At 56.5% G+C, this 25,222-nt stretch overlaps 1 protein-coding gene across 1 annotated transcript; it reads right to left on the reverse strand.

Annotated features, from left to right (window-relative positions):
* Positions 1 to 7,241: 7,241 nt before the first annotated feature.
* LAD1 (ladinin 1) lies at positions 7,242 to 24,163 on the reverse strand. The gene is made up of 10 exons (XM_049634349.1): positions 23,857 to 24,163; positions 14,755 to 14,892; positions 12,630 to 13,455; positions 12,013 to 12,117; positions 11,147 to 11,190; positions 9,678 to 9,750; positions 9,437 to 9,574; positions 8,828 to 8,914; positions 8,485 to 8,559; positions 7,242 to 8,142 (listed from the first exon to the last, which is right to left on the reverse strand). Exons 1-10 carry the CDS (start codon positions 23,892 to 23,894, stop codon positions 8,137 to 8,139), a joined length of 1,530 nt encoding a protein of 509 aa, XP_049490306.1. The 5' UTR covers positions 23,895 to 24,163; the 3' UTR covers positions 7,242 to 8,136.
* Positions 24,164 to 25,222: the final 1,059 nt, after the last annotated feature.

Here is a 25,222-nt window from a genome sequence, read left to right on the forward strand (position 1 = left end):
GTCCGACTTCGGCTCAGGTCATGATCTCACGGTCCGTGTGTTCAAGCCACGCGTCGGGCTCTGTGCTGACAGCTTGGAGCCTGTTTCAGATTCTGTGTCTCCCTCTCTCTGTGACCCTCCCCCATTCATGCTCTGTCTCTCTCTGTCTCAAAAATAAATAAACGTTAAAAAAAATTTTTAAAAATTCCAATTAAATAATGTCTGCCTGGAAAGCTCATTTTGAGATGCACCCTTAACTGGGATAGGAACGGACAATTGATATTCCAACCCTCTTCCATCAGCTTGCTGAGTGCGTTTGGGCAAGTCTTTGTTTAACGTCTCTGAAGGGCAGTTCTTTCTCTGTACCCTGGAGATAGACCATACACATCCTGGCTACCCAAGGATCTTTATGAGGAGTAAATCGACATTAAGGAAATTGGAAGGCATTAGGCAGTGTGAGGTTTTGTTTCCGTGCAATTGCAAGGAGAAGCCACAGGGAGACGGGAGACAAATCTGGTTTTGAATCCTGGCTCCACCTCACGTTTGCCTGTGACCTTGGAAAGGTCACTTAACCTCCCTACACCTCAGCTCTTCTGTGAAATGGCTCCTCCTCTGGGAGGCTCAGAGCTCGTGTAAAGTGCCTGGCTCAGAGCAGACCTCTGACTAATAACCGTTATAACCCAACCCTCCCGGGCCACATGCATGTACAGCCCTGGGGGCACCATTCACATTGGCTGAAGCGTGAACGGCGGCCCCGCAGAGTTGTGCAGCATGAGAGCTCTCAATCTTCCTGAGCGAGAAAAGGGATAAGGTGATGTGAGGGTGAGCCTACAGTGAGGCAGGAGTAGAATCAGAACAAAGGACACGGCCACCCTCAGTGAGGCTTCTCCTGGACCCCTGTCTGTTGTCCCACCTGCATCCAGCCACCAACTTCTGACTCAAGCCACAGGTGACAGGGGCAGAGGGAGGGCACCGCTCACTGCCCTCTCCGCCTCTCCCTGCACATCCTACTGGAGTGGCGCCCCAGGCACCCACCTGATGACATCCAGTGAGTCCCTGTTCTGATGGGGTGGGGTGACGTCAGCTGCTTTCGGGCTGAGGGATTTGAAGGATTCTCTGCACCCAACTCCCCCTCTGAGTAGAGAACCCTTCAGACCCAATGCCCGCTTCAGCCACCGGCCGGCTGGCTACTTATCTGAACCTGCTCCCAATATCCCAGGGTCCTGCCGGGTTCAGGACAAGCATGGCTGTAGCGAGGCAGGCCCCTCTCTAGCTCCCTCTGCTGGCGCAGGGTGGGGGCAAGTGAGGGAGGGTTTACACAGAAGCTTTGGACAGAAACTCTGAGCCACTTTTTGGCTCCATTTGGATGGAGGCGGGTGGGAAGAGATGTCAGATGCATACAGTATCATGCCGGGGATGGAACCTCATTCTGCTAAAGAAAGACCCAAACGCCAGAGCATCTCCAAAATGGGTCTTCAGATGAGAGTGGCCAAAGAGAATAGCCCTCTCACCCCAGATATGCACTGCCCCAAGCCCCAGGACAGTAGGCAGGAAGAGAATCCTGGGAGGAATCTGTCACCTCAGGGAGGACAGAGAAGTTTCTCACAGGGGCTACGCATGCCAGCCTGGGGCATGTGGCCTCTAGCTTTCTCCCCTCTCTCGCCCTCCCTCTTGCTGGCAGGGCTCTGGGCTCAGAGGAAGAAAGAGCAGCTTGGAGCCCTCTCCCTGCTCCTGGGAGCACCATCCAACTCCCAAAAATAGCAAACTGACCATGGAGAGTAGGGGAGGGCTTTCAACCAAGAGGACAGCAGGCAAGCCAATTGCCCGAAGGCAAGACTGATGAAGGGGAAGGCGATAGTCCGAGGCCGGGGCTCTGGAATGAGACATAATCAGGAACCTGGCAGGGCCAGGAGTGAGAATGTCCTGGAGCAGCTGTGTCCTCACACCCAAACCCTCACCTGCTTCCACAGACAGCTTTCTAGCCAAACTCCCTTACAGCCAAGAGATCAGGGTCACCTTTCTTGGGGAGTAAAGCAAAAACAATACAGGGCAGAAAGAACACTGGCCGTGAGGTCAAAAGGTCTGGGTTCAGGGGCACCTGGCTGGCTCAGTCTGTAGAGCCTGAGACTCTTGATCTCAGGGTCATGAGTTCAAGCCCCGCACTGGGCATAAAGATTACTTAAAAAAAGACAACCTGGGTTTAACCCCAGTTCTTGTGGTGTGACCGTAGCTAACTCATTTCATCTCTCTAGACTTCTCCCAACCTATCTATAAAATAGATGAGCTTCAAGTTCTAGTCTCACAGAAACAAGTCTCTGAGTTTCTGAGGAATGTGGGCCCCATCCCTCAGCCCTTGTCCCCAACATCCAGCTGGAATCCTCCCAAGCCTGCAGCTGTCAGCCCACCAGGAGAGCTAGGGGACAGGGTTGAGGGGGGCCAGCAGGCAACCTGATCCTCTCAGATTCCTCTTCTGCCCGGAGAGGGCTTGCCCTACGAGACATGGGTCAGAGGAGGAATTCTGGAGGTCAGATGGCTTCCCAGCTGCAGTAGGCCTGGAATGTGCATTGACACTCCTTACACACTAGGCCACCCCTTCCCTAGATGTTTCCTCGTTCGGCCCAGGAGAAGCTGGAAGTCAAGGGAATATCCTTTCTCTGCCACTCCCAGACCCTGAGCAAGGTCTGTCCCTACAGGGCATGTTGGGATGGGGTGGGTCAAGGGTCCACGGGGGGCCAGGGGGCAGCTGGACTCTAACCCCTGGAGCTGGGTTCACACCCCATAGAAGGATCTCTCACTGGGGTCTCTCCCCCATCAGCCCCCCCAAATGCTACTTCGCAGGGCTTTCTCTCTGGGGAGGAGGGTGGTCCTGGTGGAAGGCAGATGAACGTCACATGTCTGCTCACAGAGGTGCTCCCCCGGTCCCTGCCTACCTCCGGACGTGGGCTCCTCCTCAGCGCTTACAAGACAGTTTCTGAATTCCTGGAGATGTGAATTTCACCACCGGGACTATTCTGATTGACATGACTGCAGTCTTGCTCTGCTCTCTGGGAGTCAAGAAGGACCTGCCTGGAAAGGTTTAGGGGGCCCTGGACCTGGAGGTGAGGGGCGGGACTGAGCAATCTGGGGGAGTTCCTGTTGCTTAGAGCTTCACTGTCTGTAGAGAAGACAGAGACCTAGCAATTGTCTCCCCCACTCTACAGATGAGGAAATTGAGGCCCAGGGAGGGAAAGGCACTTACCCAAGACCTGCCAGCGATACAGTATCTTTAGTGGCAGATCTGGGACTCAAATCCAAGTCTAACATTTCTAACATACTGCCCTACTGTGCTAGTCTTGGAACCTGATCCCTGTGACACCCCTGTAAAGCGTGGCCTCTTCTCAGAGGGAACGTGGGCCGCTAGGGACTCTGACGTCCACTCCCAGAGGACGCAGACAGACTCTGGATACAAGTGCCAGGTTGCAGGACATCTTTCCTCTCCTCTCTGCTCTCCCCATCTCGAGCCGCACCCGGGTCTTACCTCAAACCAGGAGCTGCCGACAGATCCCGAGGTATCTGCTCTGCCTCAGCAGGGACTGGGTGAGGGCAGGGGATGGAGAGGGCTTTAAGCAGGCCTGTGGGCTGGGGCCTTGTAAGCCAAGCCCTGCGGTGGGAGGAATGTGCAGCAGGAGACACAGCGGGGGCGCGGGGGGTGTTGGCTGCTATTTTGGCAGGTGCCAGGGACAGGACTAAAGGAACATGCACCCCACGCCATATAAGCCCATGTGGTTGTCCAGCTGCTCAGATAAGCTATTTAAAACCAGAACAGATATGCAGGGAACAGAGGAGGGAGCAGGCATGTAACATAAACCAGCTGTCCCTCTTAAGAATCCTGATAAAGCAGGTGCCAGAGGCCCAGGCCTGGGAAGGCAGGCTGGGAGCAGTACTGGGGGGCAGATGGCAACCTCTAAGACACTTCATGAGTCTCTGGGCCAGGGGTCTGGCGGGCAGGGGGAAGGGCTTATCTGCAGCTGCACGTAAAGTGATGCTGTGGGTAAAGACGTCTTCCAAGCTACTGGCTGCTTCTAATGGGCCGAGTGGCCTTGTACAGGATGCAGGCTCAGCAGGCCTCAGTAAGGACATCTGCAAAGTGGGTCTTTTCCATGACCCCCAGAGCCAGGTGGCAAGTCCTCCTCACTGGGAAAGGACTAAAACTGATACAGAATGTCAGACACAAGGTAGAACCTCCAGTCAAGAATGATGGTTGTCCTCAGACAGGCAGCTGGGTTGTTCGAGGGGGCTGTGAGGACCGCTGAAGCGCGTTCCCCCGCCCCCCACGCCCAGGGCTTTAAGATAAAGCAGTACAGGACTGTGATTGGCTAAACCTACTAGACTGTGAGATACATAGATCAGGGCCCTGGGTTTTTTGTGGTTTGCTTGCATGGATATGCCCACAGCCCCTAGCACAGTGCCCAGGGCATCTTGCAGCCCAGTACATGATGGAAATGAAATGGAGGGGGAAGGCAAGTCTGGCAGCAGCTGGGCTGACTCCCCCCCTCAGTGTCTCTGGGTCAAGTCCTGTGTCCTACCTCTGAAGAAGGAACGCCTCTCCTCTGGGCCAGGCCCCCTCCTCCCATGTGCCCCCCGGCCCTTCCAGCCCCTGACCATCAGGGATGTACACTCTTGTCTGTTTCTCTGTGGGTGAAGAAAGCCAGTCTCCCCCTCCCTCCTCCACCCCTGCCTGACCACACACCCATGCTTCCCAGTCCTTGACTCTCCTCTCAGTCCTGCTGCCCTGGGAGCCACTATGCGGCACCAACAGCCATCATTTCTGCATCCCCTGCGTGCAGGACTTCCACTCGCTGCTCATCCACTCTATCGCACTCCTGCCCCATCAACTCAGCTGAGACTGTCCCCTCCATGGTCCCCAGTGGCCTCTGAGCCCAAGGGCCTGATTCCCCCACCTCCAGGCTGATCCCTGCCATGTGGTCCTCCATGCTGCAGGGAGATCCGTGGCATGGCAAGCTGGGGCCAGGTGCCTGCCGGTCAGCATCCTGGGGGAGAAGGACCCCAGGGAGGCAGAGAAGAGGCAGAGTAGAGGCAGGTGGTGGGAGCAGACTGACAGAGGAACGGTGAGCAACCAGGCTGTCCGGAGAGAGATGGAAGAAAAGTATTATCATCCTCTTTCCTGTCTAGCCCACAACGGCCCAGCCTTGCTTTGTGCCCTGGCCTGGAACCTTTTAGAATTTAAGAATTGTTGGTCTTAAATTTTCCCTTAACTCGAGCCACTTTAAGTGGTTTACTGTTCCTCGTAAGCCCAACAGTCCTTCAAACGGGCCATAATTTGTTTGCACAGATGCCTGGGAGAGGGACCTGGGCACCTCAATTGCCACAGATCCCCATGGGAAAAATCCAGTAGGTTCTCACTGTTCATGGACTATGTGAGGTTCTCACAAACCGTTCTAAAGCAGGCATTTAATTCGGAGAACGGGGAGGCAGTGAGTCAGTGAGAAAGTCTAGCCACTTTCCGGCAGCCACATCTTGATACGACAGGGCTGTTCCCGACCTGTCGTGGATGTCCCTGTCCCTGCAGGTAGATATACAGTGCTAGCGGTAGCAAGGAAGGGGAGACAAAGGCTGGTCCCCACCCAGAATTGCACTGGAAGAAGCGTATACTGGAACATTGCTTGCAGATTCAAGGGCCCACGAGAGAGTGGGCCATGTGTGAGGTCCCAAGGCCATGAGGGCAGGCAAGCAGACAGGGCAAGGAGTGGTGGGGGGATGCGTGGGGGGACCTGCTCTGTCTGCAGAGGGTGCTCGATGTCACCTCCTCCCAGAGGCCTCCCCTGTCCACTCAGCCAGCCAGTCACCGCCGTGCTGCATTTCGTCCTCACACCCGTCCCCAGCTGAAATTATCTTTTGTATAGATTTGTCTCCTTGTTGGGGGGCTGTCCCCCTGACAGGAATGAGGTCAGGGCCTTTGTGGGGGGGGGGGGATCCATGAATGCTAGGGACAAAGAGTCACGAGGTCGTGTCCCTCAACACTCTGTCCTGCGGCCTGTCCTTGATGGTCACCCCCAGAGAGGGTGTGCAGCTGCCAGGACACCCCAGACACCCAGGACCAAGCCATCCCCCTCAGGCCCCACTCAGGCCTCTACTCTAGAAGGTTTCTGGGAGCCTCTCCCAAGAAAAGTCTATGCGAGGACAGTTCTTGTCTGCTGGACAAATTTGCCCGCCAGGGGACTTTCCAAAGTTTAGAATAGACCATCATAAGTCTTTAGGTCCCTGTTTGAACCCTGAGTTCCCAGCAGGTCCTTTGAGTCTCTGGGCAAAGCTCATCACACTCCTCCCCCTGCCCCTGGTTTCGTCCAGCAGTGGAGACCATGGGGAGTGAGGAGGGCTAAGCCTCTGGGCCGGGAAACAGAAGAGAGGAGTGGGGCTGGGGTCTTCCCTCCCAGGAAGTGAAGGGGCCTGGGGGTCCCAAGCCCCTCCGCAGTCCGCCTTCATCCCCCAACCTCGGGGGGAGGCAGTGGGGTGCAGGGCAGTGCCTCCACGTCCCACTGTCCCTAGCTCAGTGCAGGCACAGGACCTGCCACAGGAGACCCAGCAGCTGAAAATGGGCCAGTCTGGGGTCACTGGGAGGTCTGAACAGATGGGGCCCTGAGGGCCTTCTGTCCCCCAGTCCACAGGACCCAAGATAGGAGCCCTCACTCACAATCACAAAGGCTGGGACAAGGCTGGTGGTCCCTGGCTGGCTGCTTCTGTCCCACAAGCTTTGGGAACTGGGGCCTGATGATGGCCTTAAGGGCGGTGTCCTGAGAAACCCTGGAGTTTTCCAGGTATGTCTGCAGGCAGAGGACAAAGGGGAAGCGGGCAGGGCTCTGCACTTATTCTCCCCCACCTCCCCAGCTGGTTCTGGGTAAAACCAGAGCAGTCTGGAAGAAGAGTTCTAATGAAGTTCAAATGAAAAACTAAGTAAACGTGTGGGTGTGTGTATATGTGTGTGTATGTGTGCGTGTATAGTATATAAGTATATATGTATGTGTGTGCATATGTGTGTGTGTGTGTATATAGTACATAGTGTATACGTGTGAGATATGTGTGTATACACATGCATGTGTATACACACACACACACACACAGACACACACACACACATATATATTTTTCAATTACAGCATTAAAGGGTTGGATAGGGCACCGGACTGACCGAGTTGGGTTTGTCCTAGATTCTCAGAAAGCTCAGCAGTCTCCAGGCCCACATGGGCCATGATGCTGGGGAGGACTGGCTTTGGGGAGAATGTGTTTGGGGAAGTGTGGCAGCAGGCCTGGTATTGTAGGTGGCAGTTCTGCCCTCCACCAAGTTCCCATGCTAGGATAGGGCAGCAGCCCGCCTGAATGTGAGGAAAAGAGGGGCTGCAGGGAGAATGGCAACTGACCCCTCCCCTCAGTCCAGTCACAACAATGATGAACCTGGTTAAAAAGCACATCTTCCAGGAAGGAATCCATTTTTAAGGTATTATTAGTCACTTACACCTGAGAGTGAGCGAGTGTATCAGATCTTTCCTGAGAACAGCTTTTTCAGAAAGAGGGTGAAGGGGCGCACAAAAAGGCACTGAGCTCCCGGCCAGAGCCGCAGGCCAAGGAAATGAGAGGAAAACAAAGCGGGGAGGGGGGCACATAGAAGACAGTGCAACTCCTTTACAACCCAGCCGATGGGCCTCAGCAAGCTGGAAGCAGGCCCGGGGGCTAAGGTGCGTAAATCCAGGCCTCAGCGAGGGACACCACAGGCACGTGGAGGCACCTGCTGGGAGCAGATCACAGAGGTGACCCTGAGGTTCTTCAGAGACAGTACCGCCCTGACCCTGGACGTGAGCGGGAACTATCTCCGGACGGGGTGTGGAGGTCACACGGTGCTGACGAGAACCAACGCTGTGCTGACACTGGGTCCCGGGATCTGCTGCGCCCTCAGTGGGGTGAGAAGGTGCCAGGGGACACCTGCCCCCGGATGCTGGGCTGGGCAGGAGCTGGTTGAGCCTCCCCGACACTCCCGGCCCCAGGTCCAGAGCCAGAAAGGGGGCAGGGGCAATGAGAGACAGGAATGCTGCTGGAGACAGGGCCCGGCCTGAGGGAGGGCCCATGAGATGCAGACCTTGCAGGTCTGTCCCGGCAGAGGGCTCGTCACACCTGTGGGGGCAAAGGTCTGTCAGAAAAGACAAGGAGGTTCCTAGAGCTGGGAGGGAAAGGGGGCCTCCGGACAGGAAGGCATCCCTTTGCCCAAGGCCCACTCATACCAGAGACCCCAAACCTGCTGGTTGATGTTGGGGGCGGGGAGGGGCTTTGCAAAGCTGCAGGGAAAGCAAAGCCAGATCGGGGTTCAATCAGCATTCTCAAGTTTGGGTCAAACAAGCTTGAGAGCAGAACCAGGGTATCCCGGGTACTAGACTGTGCAGCTGGAGGCCAATTAGTGTGTACGTGGGGGTGAGGGGTGGAGTCTCCCCAGGCCCGGCCCCTCTCTGCTCCTCTCACCTCTGCCTCCAGGAAGGAATCTGCTTTCTTTCCCAACTGGGTCCTCCTGGTGGCTGCCGGCTGTTTCCGCACCTCCTGGTTTGGGACATCAGGGTTTGGGGCGGGGAGGAACCAAGGCTGACTGCAGAGGGACTCGGGAACCCCAGGTTCCTCCCCTTCCTGAGAGGGAAGACCCCAGACCCACTCCTTCTCTCTTCTGCCTCCTGGCCCACAGGCTTACCCTCCTCACTCCCCATGGTCTCCACTGCTGGAGCTCTGTTTCTCTCAGGGCTGTCCCTTCTCTCACCCGGGTCATTCTACCACAAAGGCCTGTAGCACGAGATCTCGGGGAGGGATGAGGTACCTGGGGGTTCTGATCTCCAGATTCCTGGGTCCTGCTGATCCACAGGTTGAGCCTTGATGTCACAGCCCCTGAGAGCCTCATGTTCTCCTGAAAAGAAAGCCTTGCATCTCAGGGCTCAGGGCAGCTGGCAACGGGATGGCATTTTCAGAGGTCCTGGCACAGGGACATGACTCTGCCTCACTCCCGTATCCACCTAGCACGTGCCACATACGCCCCGGAAGGCCCCCGACGGTCCCCCAGGGAATGCTGCACACAGCTTGGGAGATGGGCTTATGAACAGCAACTCAAGTCAACAGCAGGTTCTGCCAAAACGGACATGAGAAAACGTGGAGCTTTCTTTTTGAGAGAGCGCAAGTGGGGGAGGGGCAGAGAGAGGGGGACCGTGGACGTGACGCGGGCTCTGTGCTGAGAGCAGCGAGCCCGACGTGGGGCCCGAGCTCATGAATCGTGAGATCACGACCTGAGCCAAAGTCGGACGCTCAACCGACTGAGCCACCCAGGCGCCCCAGAAAACACGGAGCTTTCTAGTATTGCCAGGGTCAAGTTCTGCATTTGGAGGTCTCAGGCCTAATCAGCCTGAAGACACCCAGCTGGGCCTGAGCCCCTCACCTTCCGGCTGGAGGCTGGGTCTGCTCGGCTCTGGCCCACCAGCTCCTTCTCGAAGAGCTGGCGCTTGCTGGCTACGCCCACGGGAGCCACAAAGAACTCGGTGCGGGAGGAGCCTGGAGACTTGACCGATTCCGACCTCTGGAAAGAGAACACCGATGGCTGGCCCACGAGGGTGACGTGCACAGACCACACTTACCACGCTCATCAGGTGCCCCGGCCCCTCCACGAGAGCCCTGCCCACCTGAACAGCGGTGTGGTATCTCTCCAACTTCTCGCCTAACTTGACTGTGCTGGCCGGGAGCCTCACGCTGGCGCTGCGGGACGGGAGGACGGGACAAAACAGGTGAGACGGCTGCGCCGGGCCCGCCTGGGCCCCGAGCCGTACCCACTTACCCTTTTGGCAAAGAGAAGATGGCCCCCATCACTGAACGAGGCGAGAATGACTTGGCCAAAGTGAAAAACTACAGGAAAGTCCAGGGACTTTCGTCACCTCCCCAGAAACATCCCCACTCAGCAGGACACCCCCAGGGTCAGAAATATCTGCCATTCCCCCCCCATTCTTGTCCCTGGACCTCACACACATCTCCCGAATCTCCTTCCCCTCTACCTTCCGCAGCACTGCAGTCCCCTTCCCCGACCCCCTCTGCCGGCCACCCTGAGCTCTCCCCCACTGCCACCAGACCACTCCTACCCCAGACAAAGCCCAACCTGTCCTCAACAGCTCAAACCTCGCAGGCCACAGGGCAGGGACCAAACTCCCTGACACAGCATACAAGGCTCTCACGGTCTGGTCCCTGACTCCTCCCGGACACCAGCATCCACGCCACCCCCCGACCCCTTTCTCCGCGGGCTTATGTGCCAGTTAACTAGATACCTCACGCTTTTCATACTCTGTGCTTTTACTTGTGCTGTTCCCTCCATCTCAAGTCCCAGTCAGGAGTCGAGTGCTCCGTGATGTGCTCTCCAGCTCCCGCAGGCGGGGCGGCTGCAGCCACTTTGGGGTTCCATTCCTGTCCCTGCACCTCCCTGCCGGGGCGGGGGAGGCGGCTCTCGCAAGTTTAATAGTCTGATGTGAGGTGCCGAACAGAAGCAGCCGTGCCTCATTCATACGTGCACCCCGTGCCACCACCGTCACCCCACGCCTCGCCTGGGATAGTTGGCCTCTACGAATGTTTAGGGGCAGGTGGACACAGCACGAGTGCACAGGATTCCTCGTGCTCAAGCACAGCTGCTTTCCAGACCCCATTTCAGCTTCCTTCTTTCAAAACACAGTCCTCAAACTACTCGCATCAAAATTATGGGGCACGGCGATGCTTATGGCGCATGGAGACTTGAGGGCCCCCCTGCGTTGGGTCTGCTGAAAGTCGTGGCTTCCCCTTCCCTGCGCTGTTCATGGTCCTCCTCCTGGAAGGCCCTCCTCCCCCTCCCCACCCCAACCTCCTCCACCTTCAGAGCCCCACCCAAGTCCCGCCTCCTCTAAGAAGCCTTCCCCGTTCCCCGCCCCCCCATCCCTGTTCCATCTCGCTGGGCCTCGGTCCCTCATGTTGGTCCAGTCTCCCCGCAGGGTCTGGAGCCCTGGCCGAGGACTGCACCTTCCCCTCGGGTGCTCTATGGCACAGCCTGGCACAAGGAATATGGGTGGCAGTCGCTCAGCAAACACAGACTGAACATGACCAGATCAGACAAAGCCAGAGCCTCCAGGCCCCTGACCTGCGTGTTAAGGTTGTTTCTGAGTTGTCTTTCCTGGAGTTCATCTGAAACAAGAAGGATAGTCTCTGATGAGTGACAGTCCCCAGGAGGCCATGGCCCTCCTCGAGGGAAAGGCTCAGCTCTCTGAACACTTCCTCTTCCTCCAACCCCCAACCAAACCTCTGTTAAAGATCCTCCTCTTGTCTGGGAGACATCTGCCTCCACCCACCAGGCCGGGTCAGAAGCCCCTCCCTGGCCCCACCACCACCACCAGTTCAACCATCTGTTTTCCTGTCTGCCTCCCTACTGCCCATGAGCCCTGCCAGGCAGGGAACAGCCCTGATCAATATCAGGCATCCAGCTTCCTCCCCAGGGCCTGGCACACATCACGGCACAAAGCACAGTCAGTCAAAAATAAGTGAACCACCCAGTGAACCAAGGAACTAAGAGTAAATTATCAGAAATTGAGAAGAGAGTCCCCAGTCCATACCACTTGTACCACTGGGGCAGAGGCAGAGTAGGGAGCGCTTGGAGAGCCCCACTGCTCTTGGCTCCTACCCTTCCCCGCTGCTCAAGCCTCCTGGGTGGGATCAGGAACTGCTGAAGGCAGGGGTGGGGCCTGCCCTGTGCCCTCTTCCTGCAGCTCTGGCCTTGTCCACTAGGTGGGGCTGCTCAGTCTCATCCACACCAACGCTCTGGGTCATTAACTGGCTCTCCCTCACTTAACCCAAAGTCATCTGCTCTTGGCTACCCATGGGAATCCAAAACCCCTCTCTATCCAAAGGATCTGCTTGATATCTAACCTAAGGCCCCAATGCTGGGATAGATGCTGGTTTCCCCAGGTTGCCCTCCAGGGGACTGGAGACAAAGGTACCCTGGGCTCTCACCCGAAAGGAGATGGTCCTGGGGCTGGAGCGTTTGAGGGAGCTGCTGTAGGTGGCCTGAGTGGGTGAGGGTGTGTCCACCTCTTCCTCCTTGCTGGGGACTTTCACCTGGATGGAGTGGGGGAGTGTCATACGGGAGGTCGGGGGAGCCCGAAGCCCAAGCTGCCATGGGGACCCCATGTGGCCTGGCTCATCCCAAGAGCTGCAGGAGGAAGAGGAGAAGAAAACAGTCCTGCCCCTCTGCCTCTGCTGTGGGGACGGTGGACACAGTTCCGTGGGGCCAGGCCACCAGGCAGAACTTTCCAGCAGAACTTCTGGAAGGACGTGAGGTTTCCCCAGAGTCTGCTGGTGTCCTGAAATCCAGGCCCTGGATCATGAGGGGGTTCAGGGTGGCAGGTGCTCCCTGGCAACACAGCTGATGCCCTTTTCGGCTGCCAACTGCCTGCCCTTGCCTCAAGCGTTCCCTATTCTGACAGTGATTGGAAGCAGGTAGGGAGAGAGGAAATTGCCAAATCCAGCCCCACGGTGAGAGGACAGGAGACAGCAAGGGAGCCAGAGACCACCCAGGGCAGGATGAGAGGGGCACGTGCAGGGATGGGAGGGGCGGGGGCACTGCCAACCTGGAGTGTGATGGGCGGGAGGCGGGAAGTCACAGTCGGAGAGTCTGGCACGCCCTGTTCTCCCAGCTCCGCCAAGGACGGGGGGCTCTTCTCAGAGAGGGCACTTCCCCTCTGCTCTGTGGTGGTGGGCTGGCCTCCCCCAGAAGCCAGCCGCCCCCCTGCCTGGGGCTGTCCCAAGGCTGCCAGCCTCTTTGGAGCCAGCTTTGTCTCTGCCGCTGAGGTCTTCTCGGACACCAGAGACTTCTCAAAGAGCAATGCTTTCTCAGAAACCAGTCTCCTTTCTGAGTCTGATGTCTTCCCTGGGGCCGGCAACTTCTCAGAGCCACTTGTTTTTTCTAGAATGGCCTTCTTCTCTGAGATGGCTCTTTTCTCTGACACAGAAGTTTTCTCAGGTCCCGGGGCCTTCTCCGAGATGGAGAACTCCTCTGAGACCAGTCTCTTTCCAGGGGCTAATGTCTTCTCTGGGACGGAGGACTTCTCTGAGATAGGGGGCTTCTCTGAGACCCCCTTCTTCCCGCCTTCTGCCTCTTGGCCCGCCAAGCTCTCCTCCTCCCTGGCCCAAGGGCCCCGCTGCTCCCGGCTCAGTCTCCGGCGAGGAGGCAGCTCCGCCTCCTTCTTGGGCATGAGGGGCTGCGGCTTGGCCTGCTCTGGGCCGGAGCTGTCCCTTCCCTCCTCTGCCTCCCGCCGGACAGGGGCCTGTGCAGCCTCCACTGCCTGCTGCCTCTGCCTCCGCTCCTGCCGTGTCCTGAGGGTGGCCTGGCTGTCCTCATCTTTAGAGGCTGAGGTCTGCGGCTTGGGCACCTCGGCTTCCTCCATGCCAGGCAGTCTAGGCCAGAAGATGGAGAAGGGGTGGGAGATAAGTATCAGAGGCTATCAGAGACGGGAGACACCCTGGGGTGTACCTGACCCAATGGGGATGCTTCCAGGGCCACCGGGGAGGCACCCCACCCCCCATCGCTTAAAGAAAGATCACTTTTAACTGCCTTTACATATTGGGTTTCCACGAAGTCATTTGAACAATGCGCACCACGTTTTTAAAAAGTTTATATACCCCTATAAGGTCCAACTCTGCATGTTGAGACCCAGTCAACAAACACTGACTGAACAAGTTTGTCTGCGCTGGGCCCCGTGCCGGGTGGCGGAAGTCAAAAGGAATAAATGCAGTGCTCGCCCCCTGAGAGCTTAGATCAAGACCAGAGACGTTCGGGGACTTGTCAAAGGTCGCACAGATGATCAGTGGTGGAGCTGAGGGGACAGCGCTAAGCTCTGACACGCCATCCTGCACTCCCGTTAGCCACGGTGGCGGCCACGGGCACTGGGGCAGCTCAGGGCGCACACCCTGTTCCCCCTTCTCTTGGGGACCCAAGGGAACACGAGCAACATGAGAGGACTGTCCTAAACCCGTAGCACTTGGCCTCCAGCAAAAGGAGATTGTTTTCCTTCCTCACCACCCTGCTTTCCATGTGAATTGGGGCAAGTGAATTCACTGTCTAGGCCTCAGCGTCCAAATCTGCAAACCAGGCCTGTTGGGTGAAACGAGACTCATTCCACGTGATTGCCCAGCACAGTCCTGGCCCACAGGGGACTTCCATTCCCTCATAACCCTAAAATCCAGGCGGCAAGAGTAGCCACCACATCCCTCCCCTCAGAAGTGAATTATGGAGGTTCCGGGTTCCAGGGGAGACAGCCTGGGTTGTGGAAAGAGTTGAGCCCACAGAGCCTGACCGATCCGGATGGCGAGTCCGGCTCTGCCAACCTTAGGTGAGCAATCTCAGCAAGTCACCTGTGTGTGCTCTTTGACCCAGTTTCTCCATCTGTAAAATGGGTTAATGATACCTCTCTCCCGGGGATACTGTAAGGATTAAATGACTTCTATCCACCAAATGTGCAGCAAAGTATCGGCTCACGGATAGCATCAGCGTATAGTGATTCTGGTTCCAAAGAGGGTGGAGGCGGGCAGCGTGGAGGAGGGTCTAGGGAAGGTGAGGAGCTTGAAGGACATCTGCGGACCCTTCATCTCATTCCCCGGGCACCCCCAGTACTTGGTCTGTCTGGGGCAGCTAAGTCCATCCGGGTCACCTGGGACAGGGAAATGGTGCCTCGTCCCCCACCCTGACCCGAGCACCTCTGGGCAGCCGGTGTGTGTCCATTCTGGGTGAGCTTGGGAGCTTCCTCGTCCGTGGTGGAGCTCAGATTGCGGTGTCGCCGCCGGCGCTCTCGCTCCTGCTCCTCCTCATCTTCTAGAGTCCACTGCCTGGCCAGGCTGGGGGAGGGGGGGTGGAGAGGATCAGTGCAGCCCAGGCAAGACTCCTGGGTCCCCGGATACCTGTTCCCAGGGCAGACCCCTACGGGGCTGGGAGAAGAGAACAAATACCCTCTAGGCCTGGGCCGTCTCTAGGTGGTTATGGCGCACTTGAAAGACGGCTGGGCTGGGGCACCTGGTGGCTCAGTCAGTCAAGTGTCCGACTTCAGCTCAGGTCATGATCCCCGGGTCCGTGAGTTCGAGCCCCGCGTCGGGCTCTGTGCTGACAGCCCAGAACCTGGAGCCTGTTTCGGATTCTGTGTCTCCCTCTCTCTGACCCTCCCCCATTCATGCTCTGTGTCTGTCTCAAAAATAAATAAACATTTAAAAAAATAATAATAAAATTAAATTAAATTAAAAAAGAAAGAAACATGGCTGGGCTGAACTGAGATGTGCCGGAATTGTAACACACGCAGGTAGTCCCAAGACGTAATATGACAAACAGAATGTAGAGTATCTTGTTAATAATTCTGCTTATTGGGGCACCTGGGTGGGTCAGTCGGTTAAGCATCTGACTTCAGCTCAGGTACTAATCTCTCGGTTCATGAGTTCGAGCCCCGCATCAGTGCAGAGCCTGTTTCGGATCCTCTGTCTCCCTCACTCCCTGCCCATCCCCTGTACTCCCTCTTTCTCTCTCTCTCTCTCTCAGAAATAAACATTTAAAAAATAAAAATAATTCCATATATTGATTACACGTTGAAATAATATTTTGGATACCCTGGGATAAATGAGCTATTATGAAAATTAATCATCTATTTCTTTTCACTTTTTTAGTGTGTCTGAAAGAAAATTTACAATTTTAACATGGTTCGTATTTGTGGCTCACATTACATGTCAATTAAGTTTCAAATAAAGGTACTACAAGGATTTGGATCAGACCAGAGTTTCCTATCCCGGGTACCACTGAGATTTCAGCTGGGTAACTTCATGTGCAGGGGCTGTGCTGAATTTAGGATGTTGAACAGCATCCCTAACCTCTACCCACTAGAGATACCTTAGCACCACCCCCCACTTGTGACAACCAAAAATGTCTCCTGTCTTTGCCATGTCCCCTGGGGGACAAAACCACCCAGGATGACAAACACTGGGTTGGACTTGATTCTGGAATCCAGAGTAGGAAGGTGGGGCCTCCCTCTCTAGGGGTGACTAGGAACATGGGAGGGTGGGCACGGTTCTGCCTGAAGGAGGGAGATAAACTTGACAAGTTCCTTTTTCTTTTGGGTCCTGGATTCTTGGATAATATTCATCAATGGACAATGACAGAGAAACTTTCTCAGAGGTTCCCAACAACCCGCAGGATTTCTCAGCCGTTCAGAATGGGGAGACTCACAATTACACCTGGAAAAGGTTCCAATATCCACTTCCCTTCTCAGGAGCTCTTTGGCCTCTCTCACCTTCTAGACCCAGCTTTCACTTGTTGGGGAGCAAGGGGGCTCCATACACTCTACTTTGGGTTCCTGCCCCCAGTCACCCTGCATTCACAGGACCAATCAGGCACTCCCACAGCCAGTCACCCACCCACCCACCCACCCACCTCCTTCCGCACTCACCACCTGCCCATCTAGCCACCTGTCAATCCAAACAGCCATCCACCCAGTCACCCCCCACTTCCCTGCCCAATCCCACCCACCCACCAATCATCTTTAGCCACCTGCCCTACCATCCCCCGCACCTCACTGCCAGCCCACCCCATCTTCCATCCAACCACCCTTCCATCCCAAGCGAAGAGCAAATACGTCTCTAAGCAACTGCAGTGAACCAGCAAGTCAGCAAGGGCGGGGGGGGGGTTCACAGAACAAGGCAATGTCCCTGCCCTAAAGGCACCCACTATCGAGTGAGAAAGAAAAGCGTGTCCACCAATAACTCCCCCAACCAAAGCAAAGAAATTGCTCTGCAGGGGAGAGAATGATTAGTGCAGGCCAAGATTACCAAGAAAGGCTCACGGACAAGACTGAACGAACCTGGGCTGGACCTAGGGGGGTGAACAGGATTTTAATAGAGGTGACAGGGGGCTGGAGAGAATCTGGCAGTCCAGGCAGAAAGGAGGGCCTGAGCAAGCCTAGAGGTTAGAGGTAGGGGGGTTGGCGGAGCAAGAAGATGTGCTTCACCCAGAGCCCTGGGAGAAAGTTTGGGCTGAGAGTAGCATGCCCTGAGAGTCAGCAGAGCAAGCCCTCTCTGGAGCCTTCCTATGACTCCCCCAGTGCTATCTGGGGCCCTACAGATAGGAAGAGTCTGGAAAAGGCCTTCTTCTTCCCTCCCAGAGTTACTGTAAGGCCTTCCTTTTGCCACTATCAGGTGTCTCTCCCAGCCTATCCCTCTGCCCAGCCCTATACCTTCTAGACCTTTTCCCCTCTTGCAGAGTATTGCCATGCAACCAAGACTCAACTGAAGGAACAGACGTGTTTTCTGGGGAAAAAAAATCACGCAAACCCACAAATTTTGCAAACAGAATCGGATATGAAAAGCACCTATGGAGCCTCCAAGGAAAGATTCCTCAAGGCCGCCTCTTGTAAGGCTGAGTCTACTCCTCCTCCCCTGGTGCACATCCCCCTCTTTCCTCTTCCTCGGTTTTCTTTACTAAAATGAGGAGAAGGAGCCACACGATGGCTCCGATCTGGTTTTCTAAGTCCAACATCGTGCTGATCCAACATTCACCAAGTAATTTTTGAGCACTGACGACGTGCCAGGCATACTTCCAGGGATCGGCGTGCAGCAGAGAAGAAGACGGACAGAGTTCTTCCGGCCACGGAGCACATAGTGCAGGGGGCCGGGGTGCGGTCAGTGAGCAAGGAAATGAGCACATGGACAAAGCAACGTCAGCAAGGGACACAGGACAAGAGAACCAGGTAAGGGGTAAGTGAGAGACGATGACTGGGAGGAGAGGGCCCTCTGAGAAGAAGCCAGAGGAGCCGGATCTGGAGGCAAGGTGGCCCAGGAGGAGGGCACAGCAAGTGCCAAGCCCTGGGTGTGACAGCTGGCTGTTTGGGGGAAGGGAGACCCAGAGCGAGAGTGTGGCCCGCAGGGACCTTGGACAGGGAGGAGAGGCCAGAGAAAAGGCCTTCATAGACCAGGGAAAGAATGTGGGTTGTACTCAAGTGTGCTGGAGAGCCACTGGAGAGTTTTACATAGAGGAATGACATGACAGAATTTTTTATTATTATTATTATTATTATTATTATTATTATCTCTGGCTGCTGAAGGAAAAAGAATTGAGGGTGGCAGAGGGAGAAGGAAAACAGGGGCACCCATCAGGAGGCTCCTGCAATCGCCCAGGTGACAGCTATGCTGGCGGTGGTGAACTTGGTAGCGACAGAGAGAAGGAAAAAGGGATGGACTGGGAACACATCTTGGAGACAGAGCCAAAGGGGGATTGTGGATGGAGAGGAGAAAAAAAGAAGAAACAAGGAAAACTAGATTTCTGGCCTGAGCAATTCCTGATGCTGTTAGTACGATGGGAAAGATCAGGGGAGGAAGGAGTTTAGGGAGCCGGTGGGGGGAGGAAAATTCCATTTCCGGCTTGTTTGGGGTGAGGAGAAGAAAAGGAGACCAAGGAGACTGGAGGGCGGAGGGTGAACCTGAAGGGAGGAATGAGGTCCTGTCCAAGACCACAGGGGCAGGGGGTGGTGGGGACAAGAAGACCAGCACAGAGAGAACAGAAGTGTCTGGTCCACAGGAAGGCAGCTCGACGGATTGGGCCGGAGCCAGGCTGGACCAGCAAGGGAAGAATGGGAGTCAAAACCGAGGGACCGGTGAGAGCCAGCAACTCTTTGGAGAAACTTTCCTCAGAGAAAAGCAAATAAAATGGGACAGTGCTAGAGCAGAATGTGGACTCAAGGAATGACTTTTTTTTTTTTTTTTTACATTTATTTATTTTTGAGAGAGAGAGACAGAGCATGAGAGGGGCAGAGAAAGAGGGAGACACAGAATCCGAAGCAGGCTCCAGGCTCTGAGCTGTCAGCACAGAGCCGAGGAGGGACTTGAACTCATGAACAGCAAGATCATGACTTGAGCTGAAGTTGGATGCTCAACCGACTGAGCCACCCAGGTGCCCCCAGGAGTGGTTTTTTAATTGAGGTGTAATTTATATACAATAGACACACATCAAGTTTTGTTTTCTTTTTAAAGCCAGGCAAATGAAGGGGAGTGGAGAAGGTATGAGAAGTTAGGAAGGAAGGTATGAGGCTGTTGTCCTGCAGGGAGAGGAGAGACCACAGGCCAGTGTACCTCTCATCTCCAGCATGCACCACGGCTCCTGGCACACAAGCGCCAGTGAATGTGGAATGAACAAGTGTGACCGTCGACTCTCAGATGTGCAGGCCTCTCCTCCTCCCTGAGAACCGAAAGCCTCTGTCTTGACAAGGAAGAGAACAAAGCAGGGACAAATCCTCAGTTCCCCCAAAGGCAACCTGCCCATCTCTTACGAGCCAGGCTCTGATGCCCTCCCATTCCTCAGCTGAAGTTGGTTCACGAGAGATCATCAATTCGTGTGTGGTAAATGAATGATCAATCTTCAGATACACATAGCCTACAGGGGTCATGTGAAGGCCTATGGGAATCTTGTTTAAGTTCTGAGGTCAAGGCCATAAGGCTTTGATTGCAGCCCTTCTCCATCAGACGTGGAAATGCCAACTTCATCGGGCTCTCATCTGAGGCCATGTTTTCAGCTCTCTCCTTGTCGGGACTTATTCCCTCCCCCCATGAACACTTTGGGACCAGCTCTCGTCCTCCAAAGCTGAAGGATCCATCCACGGGAAAGTGCCCCACAAAGCCGGAAGCTCTTCTCCCCTGACCACACCCAGCTGGGCTGGGCTGGAGCCTCCAGGATTCCTTGGTCCTGAGCAACCCCGTTCCCACACGCTCCTCTCAGCCCTGGGGGAAGCAGCTTATTTGTTTATTCTCCAGTGGGGCCATATATGGAGTGTGATCTGCCAGAGCCTGGTCTCCTCAGAAATGACTCACCCCCCCCCCACCCCTCCCCAGGCCAGCCCTAACCCTAAGGGGTCTCCAGGGCTGGAACTGCAGGAAGTGGGGCCCGGGTGTCCTTGAATGTCCACCAGTTTTAGGCCATGACCCCACAGTGCACCCAAGGTGGCTTGGTCACTCCCCTGCTGCTCACGAATCATGGGGCTGCCTTCAACCCCTGGCAAAACAAGAATCACTTCACCTTCACCACCTTCACCACCACCCCACCCCGGGGGAGAAATGCTATTGCCAATAACTTGCTATCAGATGAGGAAACGGATAGAACTGGGGGGAAGGACGGGCAGGTGTCAGTATCCAGGAGGGGCCTCAGCAGGTATAGTTGTCGAAACCCCCGTAATAAATAAATGGTAATGAAGGGCCTTAGAACGTTTAGCAGCACACAACTATTTGTGGAATATGGTAAATAGCTCAATAAATGAAGGAACCAAGAAGTAAAGGCAGTAACATAGAAGTGCTTACTATAATGCCAGGCACTGTTCTAAGTATTTTACAAATAACATTGACATTAAACCTCACAACAGCCCTGTGACGAAAGGTGGTGTTATCCCCATTTCACAGATGAGGAAATGGAAAGTCACTGGGGCTAGTAAATTTCCCAAGATGCCACAACTAATAATATAACAACAATAATAATAATAATAATAATAATAATAAGATTCCATCCTAGGTCAGCCTCTCACAAGCCCGTACCCTTAACCACAATACCAAATGCTGGTAAAGGATGTCCTGGGAGGGCTGTCCCTCAGCCAGAGTGAGGCCCCACCTTCTTAAGAGCCCAACGGAGTATATATTCAGAGGAAGGAGCAGGGGAGGCTGGGAGGGCCTCTGACCTGGTGCGCTTCCCCACCCCAGGACAGGCCAGAGGTCATGGGAGAGCAAAGGTTTGGGAAAGCCCGGTGGCCAACACATTGACCAGAGCCAGGCCCAGGATGGAACCTGGGTCCCACCATCCAGGAGTCCCAGTCACTCTCACCAGCTGATGCCACAGCCCTAGGAGGCTGCCCCACCACACCCACCTTCGCCACAATCCTTTCCTCTGCCTCCTGGCCTTCATTCGGAGACAACACCCCTGTCTTTGCCTCCATGTAGGGCTGCTACCCTTCCCAATACAGCACTCACACCCCTATCAGCTGCTGCAGACCAGACAGAAGTTAGATCTAAGGAAGAAACCCCTTCGCCCCTGCCCTGCAGGGGACCTCAAAACAAGCTTGAAAAACAGATCAAGGCTCAGCGGCTCTGGTTAAAGTAGAGGAAGGGAAGGGGGGGGAAGGCTGCCCCAGAAGCATCTGTAGAACCCCGGACCTCAAGGAGCAGGATTTGCAAACCTCTGAAGGAAAGAGGAGCTGGGAGGCCCAGCTCTGACTGGCTGTGGGACTTTGGGCCAGTCTTCAACCCCTGAGGGAGACAGGTCTCTGGTTCCCCTTCTGCACAATGAGGGGTCACCACAGGTGGTCACTGAAGTCCCCTCAAGCCCTGATGGCCTAGGGAGAGGTGTCAGGGGAGGGCAGTGCTGGGAGGTGGGAGGTCTGCTCAAGGCCCAGGTAGGGAAATGATTAACAGCTGGCTACTCAGTCCCAGGCACTCTCAGACCCACCCCTCACCCCCTGCAGACAGGCCCCGCCCAGCCTCTACCGTCACCCAGCCAGCCAAGGGAGGAAAGGACGAGGCCACTAACCAGGGTGCCCTGCCAGCCAGCTCACCGCTGCCCCCAGCCCAGGGCTGGAGCATCTGAATTCCTACTTCACACCAAGGCTAGGCTGCAGGCCGGCCCTCAGCTCCCCACCTGGGCCCTGGCTGGAGCCACACCGGTCACACCCTCACCATAGTCCTCCCCAGCCTGGGAGACTCGGTTGACAGTGACTCACAGCCCTTTCCCTCCTGCCCGCTGAGGCTTGTTCACGAAGGGAGCAGGGAAGGAGCGGTCCTCTGTTCCAGGTGCCTCATCAGGGTGACTGTTGGCAGCAGCTGTGTCTGCCCACGGGGCTCTGTGAGGGCTGGGGCCAGCAGGGAGGGCCGGCCAGGGGCTCCTGTGGCAGGACTGGTTCTCCAGGGCGTGCCTGGCACTGACCCTGGACATCCCGTGGGAACTCAGCCCTACCCCAGCAGCCACAAGTCCATCTGAGCAGTGGACAAGCTAAGACCAGACCCTGCTCCCATTTGTAAAGTTCTCATGCCCCAGCTGCCCACCCACCACACACGCACACCCCATACGGATCCAGGCATGCTCTCAGACACAAAATCACATACATCCCACCGTCTGTGAGCTCCTGAGGAAGTTGTGTGTGGTTTGCATTTTTAACCCAATGCCCTATACGGAGGTCTCCCGTAAACATTCACACCAAACAGACTCAGACTCCTAAGGCCCAAACTCAGCCACATAAGAACCTACTACCCACACAGATGCCTCCACACCGCACAGGCCATAAACATGCTCGCCCACACATACACCTGCATGTACACATACAGGCACACATCCATAGGCACAGATATGCCCACACCTAGGAGAAAAGACACTCCCACATCAACCCCCATGTACACTGACCCACACACAGAGTCCAAGGTCTGGACCCCCAAGCTCCACCCTCAGCACAGACCTTCCCTGGGGTGTGTCCAACCTCCCTGGCAGCCTAGGTTCCTGTTTTCCAGGGCCCTGAGTTCCTTCCATTCTCGGGGCTTACTTTATCCCCTTTCTAGATCCCTTGGGCCCCTCCACCTGGGGGGTTACCTGGCCACTGTGCTTCAGAGCAGTGTGAGGTCTTGAGGGCCTGAGGAGGTGGGCTCCCAGCCCTGGGGAGATGAGACTGAGATGCTGGAGAAGCTCTGGGACCCTTCTGGAGGGAGGGGAAGGAGACTCTAGAGCACTAGAGAATGCCTGAAAGCAGCCTTAATGGGGAAAGCCTGGGGAGGGTGCTGGTCTGCCCCTGCAGAGACTGCCTTGGCCTCAGGATCCAAATGCCCACCTGGGAGGGTCAAAAAGGCCAATTTCTCCTTGGCTGAAGCCTATGGGATCAAAGGAGTAGGAATCCAGCTCAGAGCTACTACGTGGGCCTCAGTTTCCTCAAGGGCAAAATGGGTGTATGTGACAGAAGCTGCTGGGGATAAGGAGGTGAACATGCTCATGTGGACACTTCTGAGCAGAGGTGCAGGGTAGCTCTGAGAGGAGTCACCGGGGGTCACCAGCCACAGTGAGGGGCGCTGCCTCCAGGACAACCCCCCAACACCCCAGTCTTATCTAACCGTCACAGGATGCCCAGCAGGCAGAGATTAGATACCCAGTTTCCTGACCCTTTGAGGGACTTCCCTACAAATAAGGAACGAGGCACAAAGGGGAACAGCAACTATCCTAGGTGATCCAGCCCAGACACCACCCGAAAATGCCAAACTCAGAATCTGAGCTTCATTGGGGCGGGGGGGGGGGGCGGTGTATGTTGCGCCCTGGTCTCTCAATCCACTGATCCTTCTACTTCCGACCCTCCGAGGAAGTGGTGCCCCCACTCCTCCTCGGCAAGAGGGGCTGAGGGACCTCTCCCCAGGGCCCCCCTCTCCCAGTCTCTACCAGAGAAACGTGGCAGCAAGGGAGGCTTGTCTGGAATGAGGCTCGGCGGCAGTAACTCTTAAACACCTCCCCAAACCCCCAACGCGTCCCCGCAGGGGGTCGTGTTTGAAGGGGGCTCTCCAGGTCGGGCCCAGCCTCCCCCAAGCACCCCGTGTGCGGCCACAGTCCCCAAGAGGAGGAAAGGAAACCGTCGGGGAGCGAGAACACCGCCCTGTCACTTAAGAGTTCCCCAGTGTGCCCCCGGGGCCGTCCCCCCTTACGGAGCAGCAGGGCCAGCAGGATCAAGGCTCAGAGCCCGCCTCCCGGGCGGGAAGGGGTGGGGGGTGAGGGGCCGGCGCGCGGAGGAGACCCCGGTGCGGCTCCCCGGGGCCCGCCTCGGCGCTCACCTGGACAGCGCGGACCAGTCCTTCCTGCTGACAGCCATGCCGCTGAGCCCGCGGGCCGCCGTGTGCGCGTGCAGGGCCCGGCGGCCGCCGCCTCACCTGCGCGCCCCTCCCCCGCCGCCCGGCCCAGGTAGGGTCACATGGCCGCTTATCTCGGCCCGCCCGGCCCGCCGCCGCGAGCCGCCTCTCCGGGGTGTGGGCGGCCCCGACAAAGCCGCATTGATCTCCGCCCCGGCCGGCCCGACCGCGCGCCTGCCAGCGCCGGCCAGCTGTCGGACAGGCCGCGGGACGGACCCACGGACGCACAGGCCGGCCCGGGGTCGATCGGCCGCCCGCGGCGAGGGCGGGGGACTTCCTGCTCAGAACCAGTCGGACCAGCTCGGCGCTGGGCCGCCTCCTCTCTCGCAGGGGCCTCGCGGGGCCCGGGGTGGCGGGGAGTGGGGCGGCTGGAGGGGACCCGAAGATCAGGGTCAGGCCGAGCATACGGGCGGTAAACCGACTTAGCCCCGTGAAACTTACGAGCAGACGCCGAGCGGGAAAGTTAGAGCAGGCACCGTAACCTCGGGTCTGCAGCCCTGGGTGCCTCCCGGGCCCTTGGCACCCACCCCGCCCCTAATAGCACCCCCCCACCCCCACCCCGAGATGAGCTGGGTCGTGCTTTCGCTATGCCGCTTCCAAAACTGCCAAACGCGCCCCCTGTAAAGCCAGCATCTCCACAAAATGAGATTTAAGAAGATTCAATTCAGCAAACATTTGAGCGCCCACAGCTCTGAAAACACAATGATGTCAAAGGTACTGTCCTTGCTTTGCTGATACTGGACTTTGGGCTGGAGGGGCAGGGTGTGGAACAGGGCAGAGGCAGATCAGCTTTTCCCCCCGGAAGGAGTGAACCCGATAACCAGGACTGGAATTTTGGAGCCACTTGAAGGCAACTCAGGCACCACCAGCACCCCCTGGGTCCCTTAAAGGGCCCGTCTGGGCTGGTGGGTGTCGGTGCTTTCTAGCCAGGAACCAGCAGCAGGTGGGCAGAGAGAGGGCCAGTCACTGAGCACCGAGAGTCTTATCACCCCTGATGGATCAGAACTGCAAGGTCAGCAGCAGCTGTTCCTGGTCTGAGAGGGACGAGAAGCAGCCCCAGGTGCCAGGAAAAGAAGATGGAGGAGAGTCAACTGCCAGCACTCCGACCTTGCTCCCCAGCCTGGCCTCCCTCTGGCGCTGACCCAGGACTGATTGTCTCTACGGTGCCCTCCAGCTCTGAGATCTCACAGTGACCAGCAAGCCAGCTGCTGAGCAGAAACCTGGAAACAGAGACATAGCTAAGCATCTCCTTCCCCCCAAATACCCCCTCCTCTGGGGAGCCTTCCTTCCT

Source organism: Panthera uncia, chromosome F1 (assembly GCF_023721935.1).
Source record: "Panthera uncia isolate 11264 chromosome F1, Puncia_PCG_1.0, whole genome shotgun sequence".
NCBI lineage: Eukaryota > Metazoa > Chordata > Mammalia > Carnivora > Felidae > Panthera > Panthera uncia.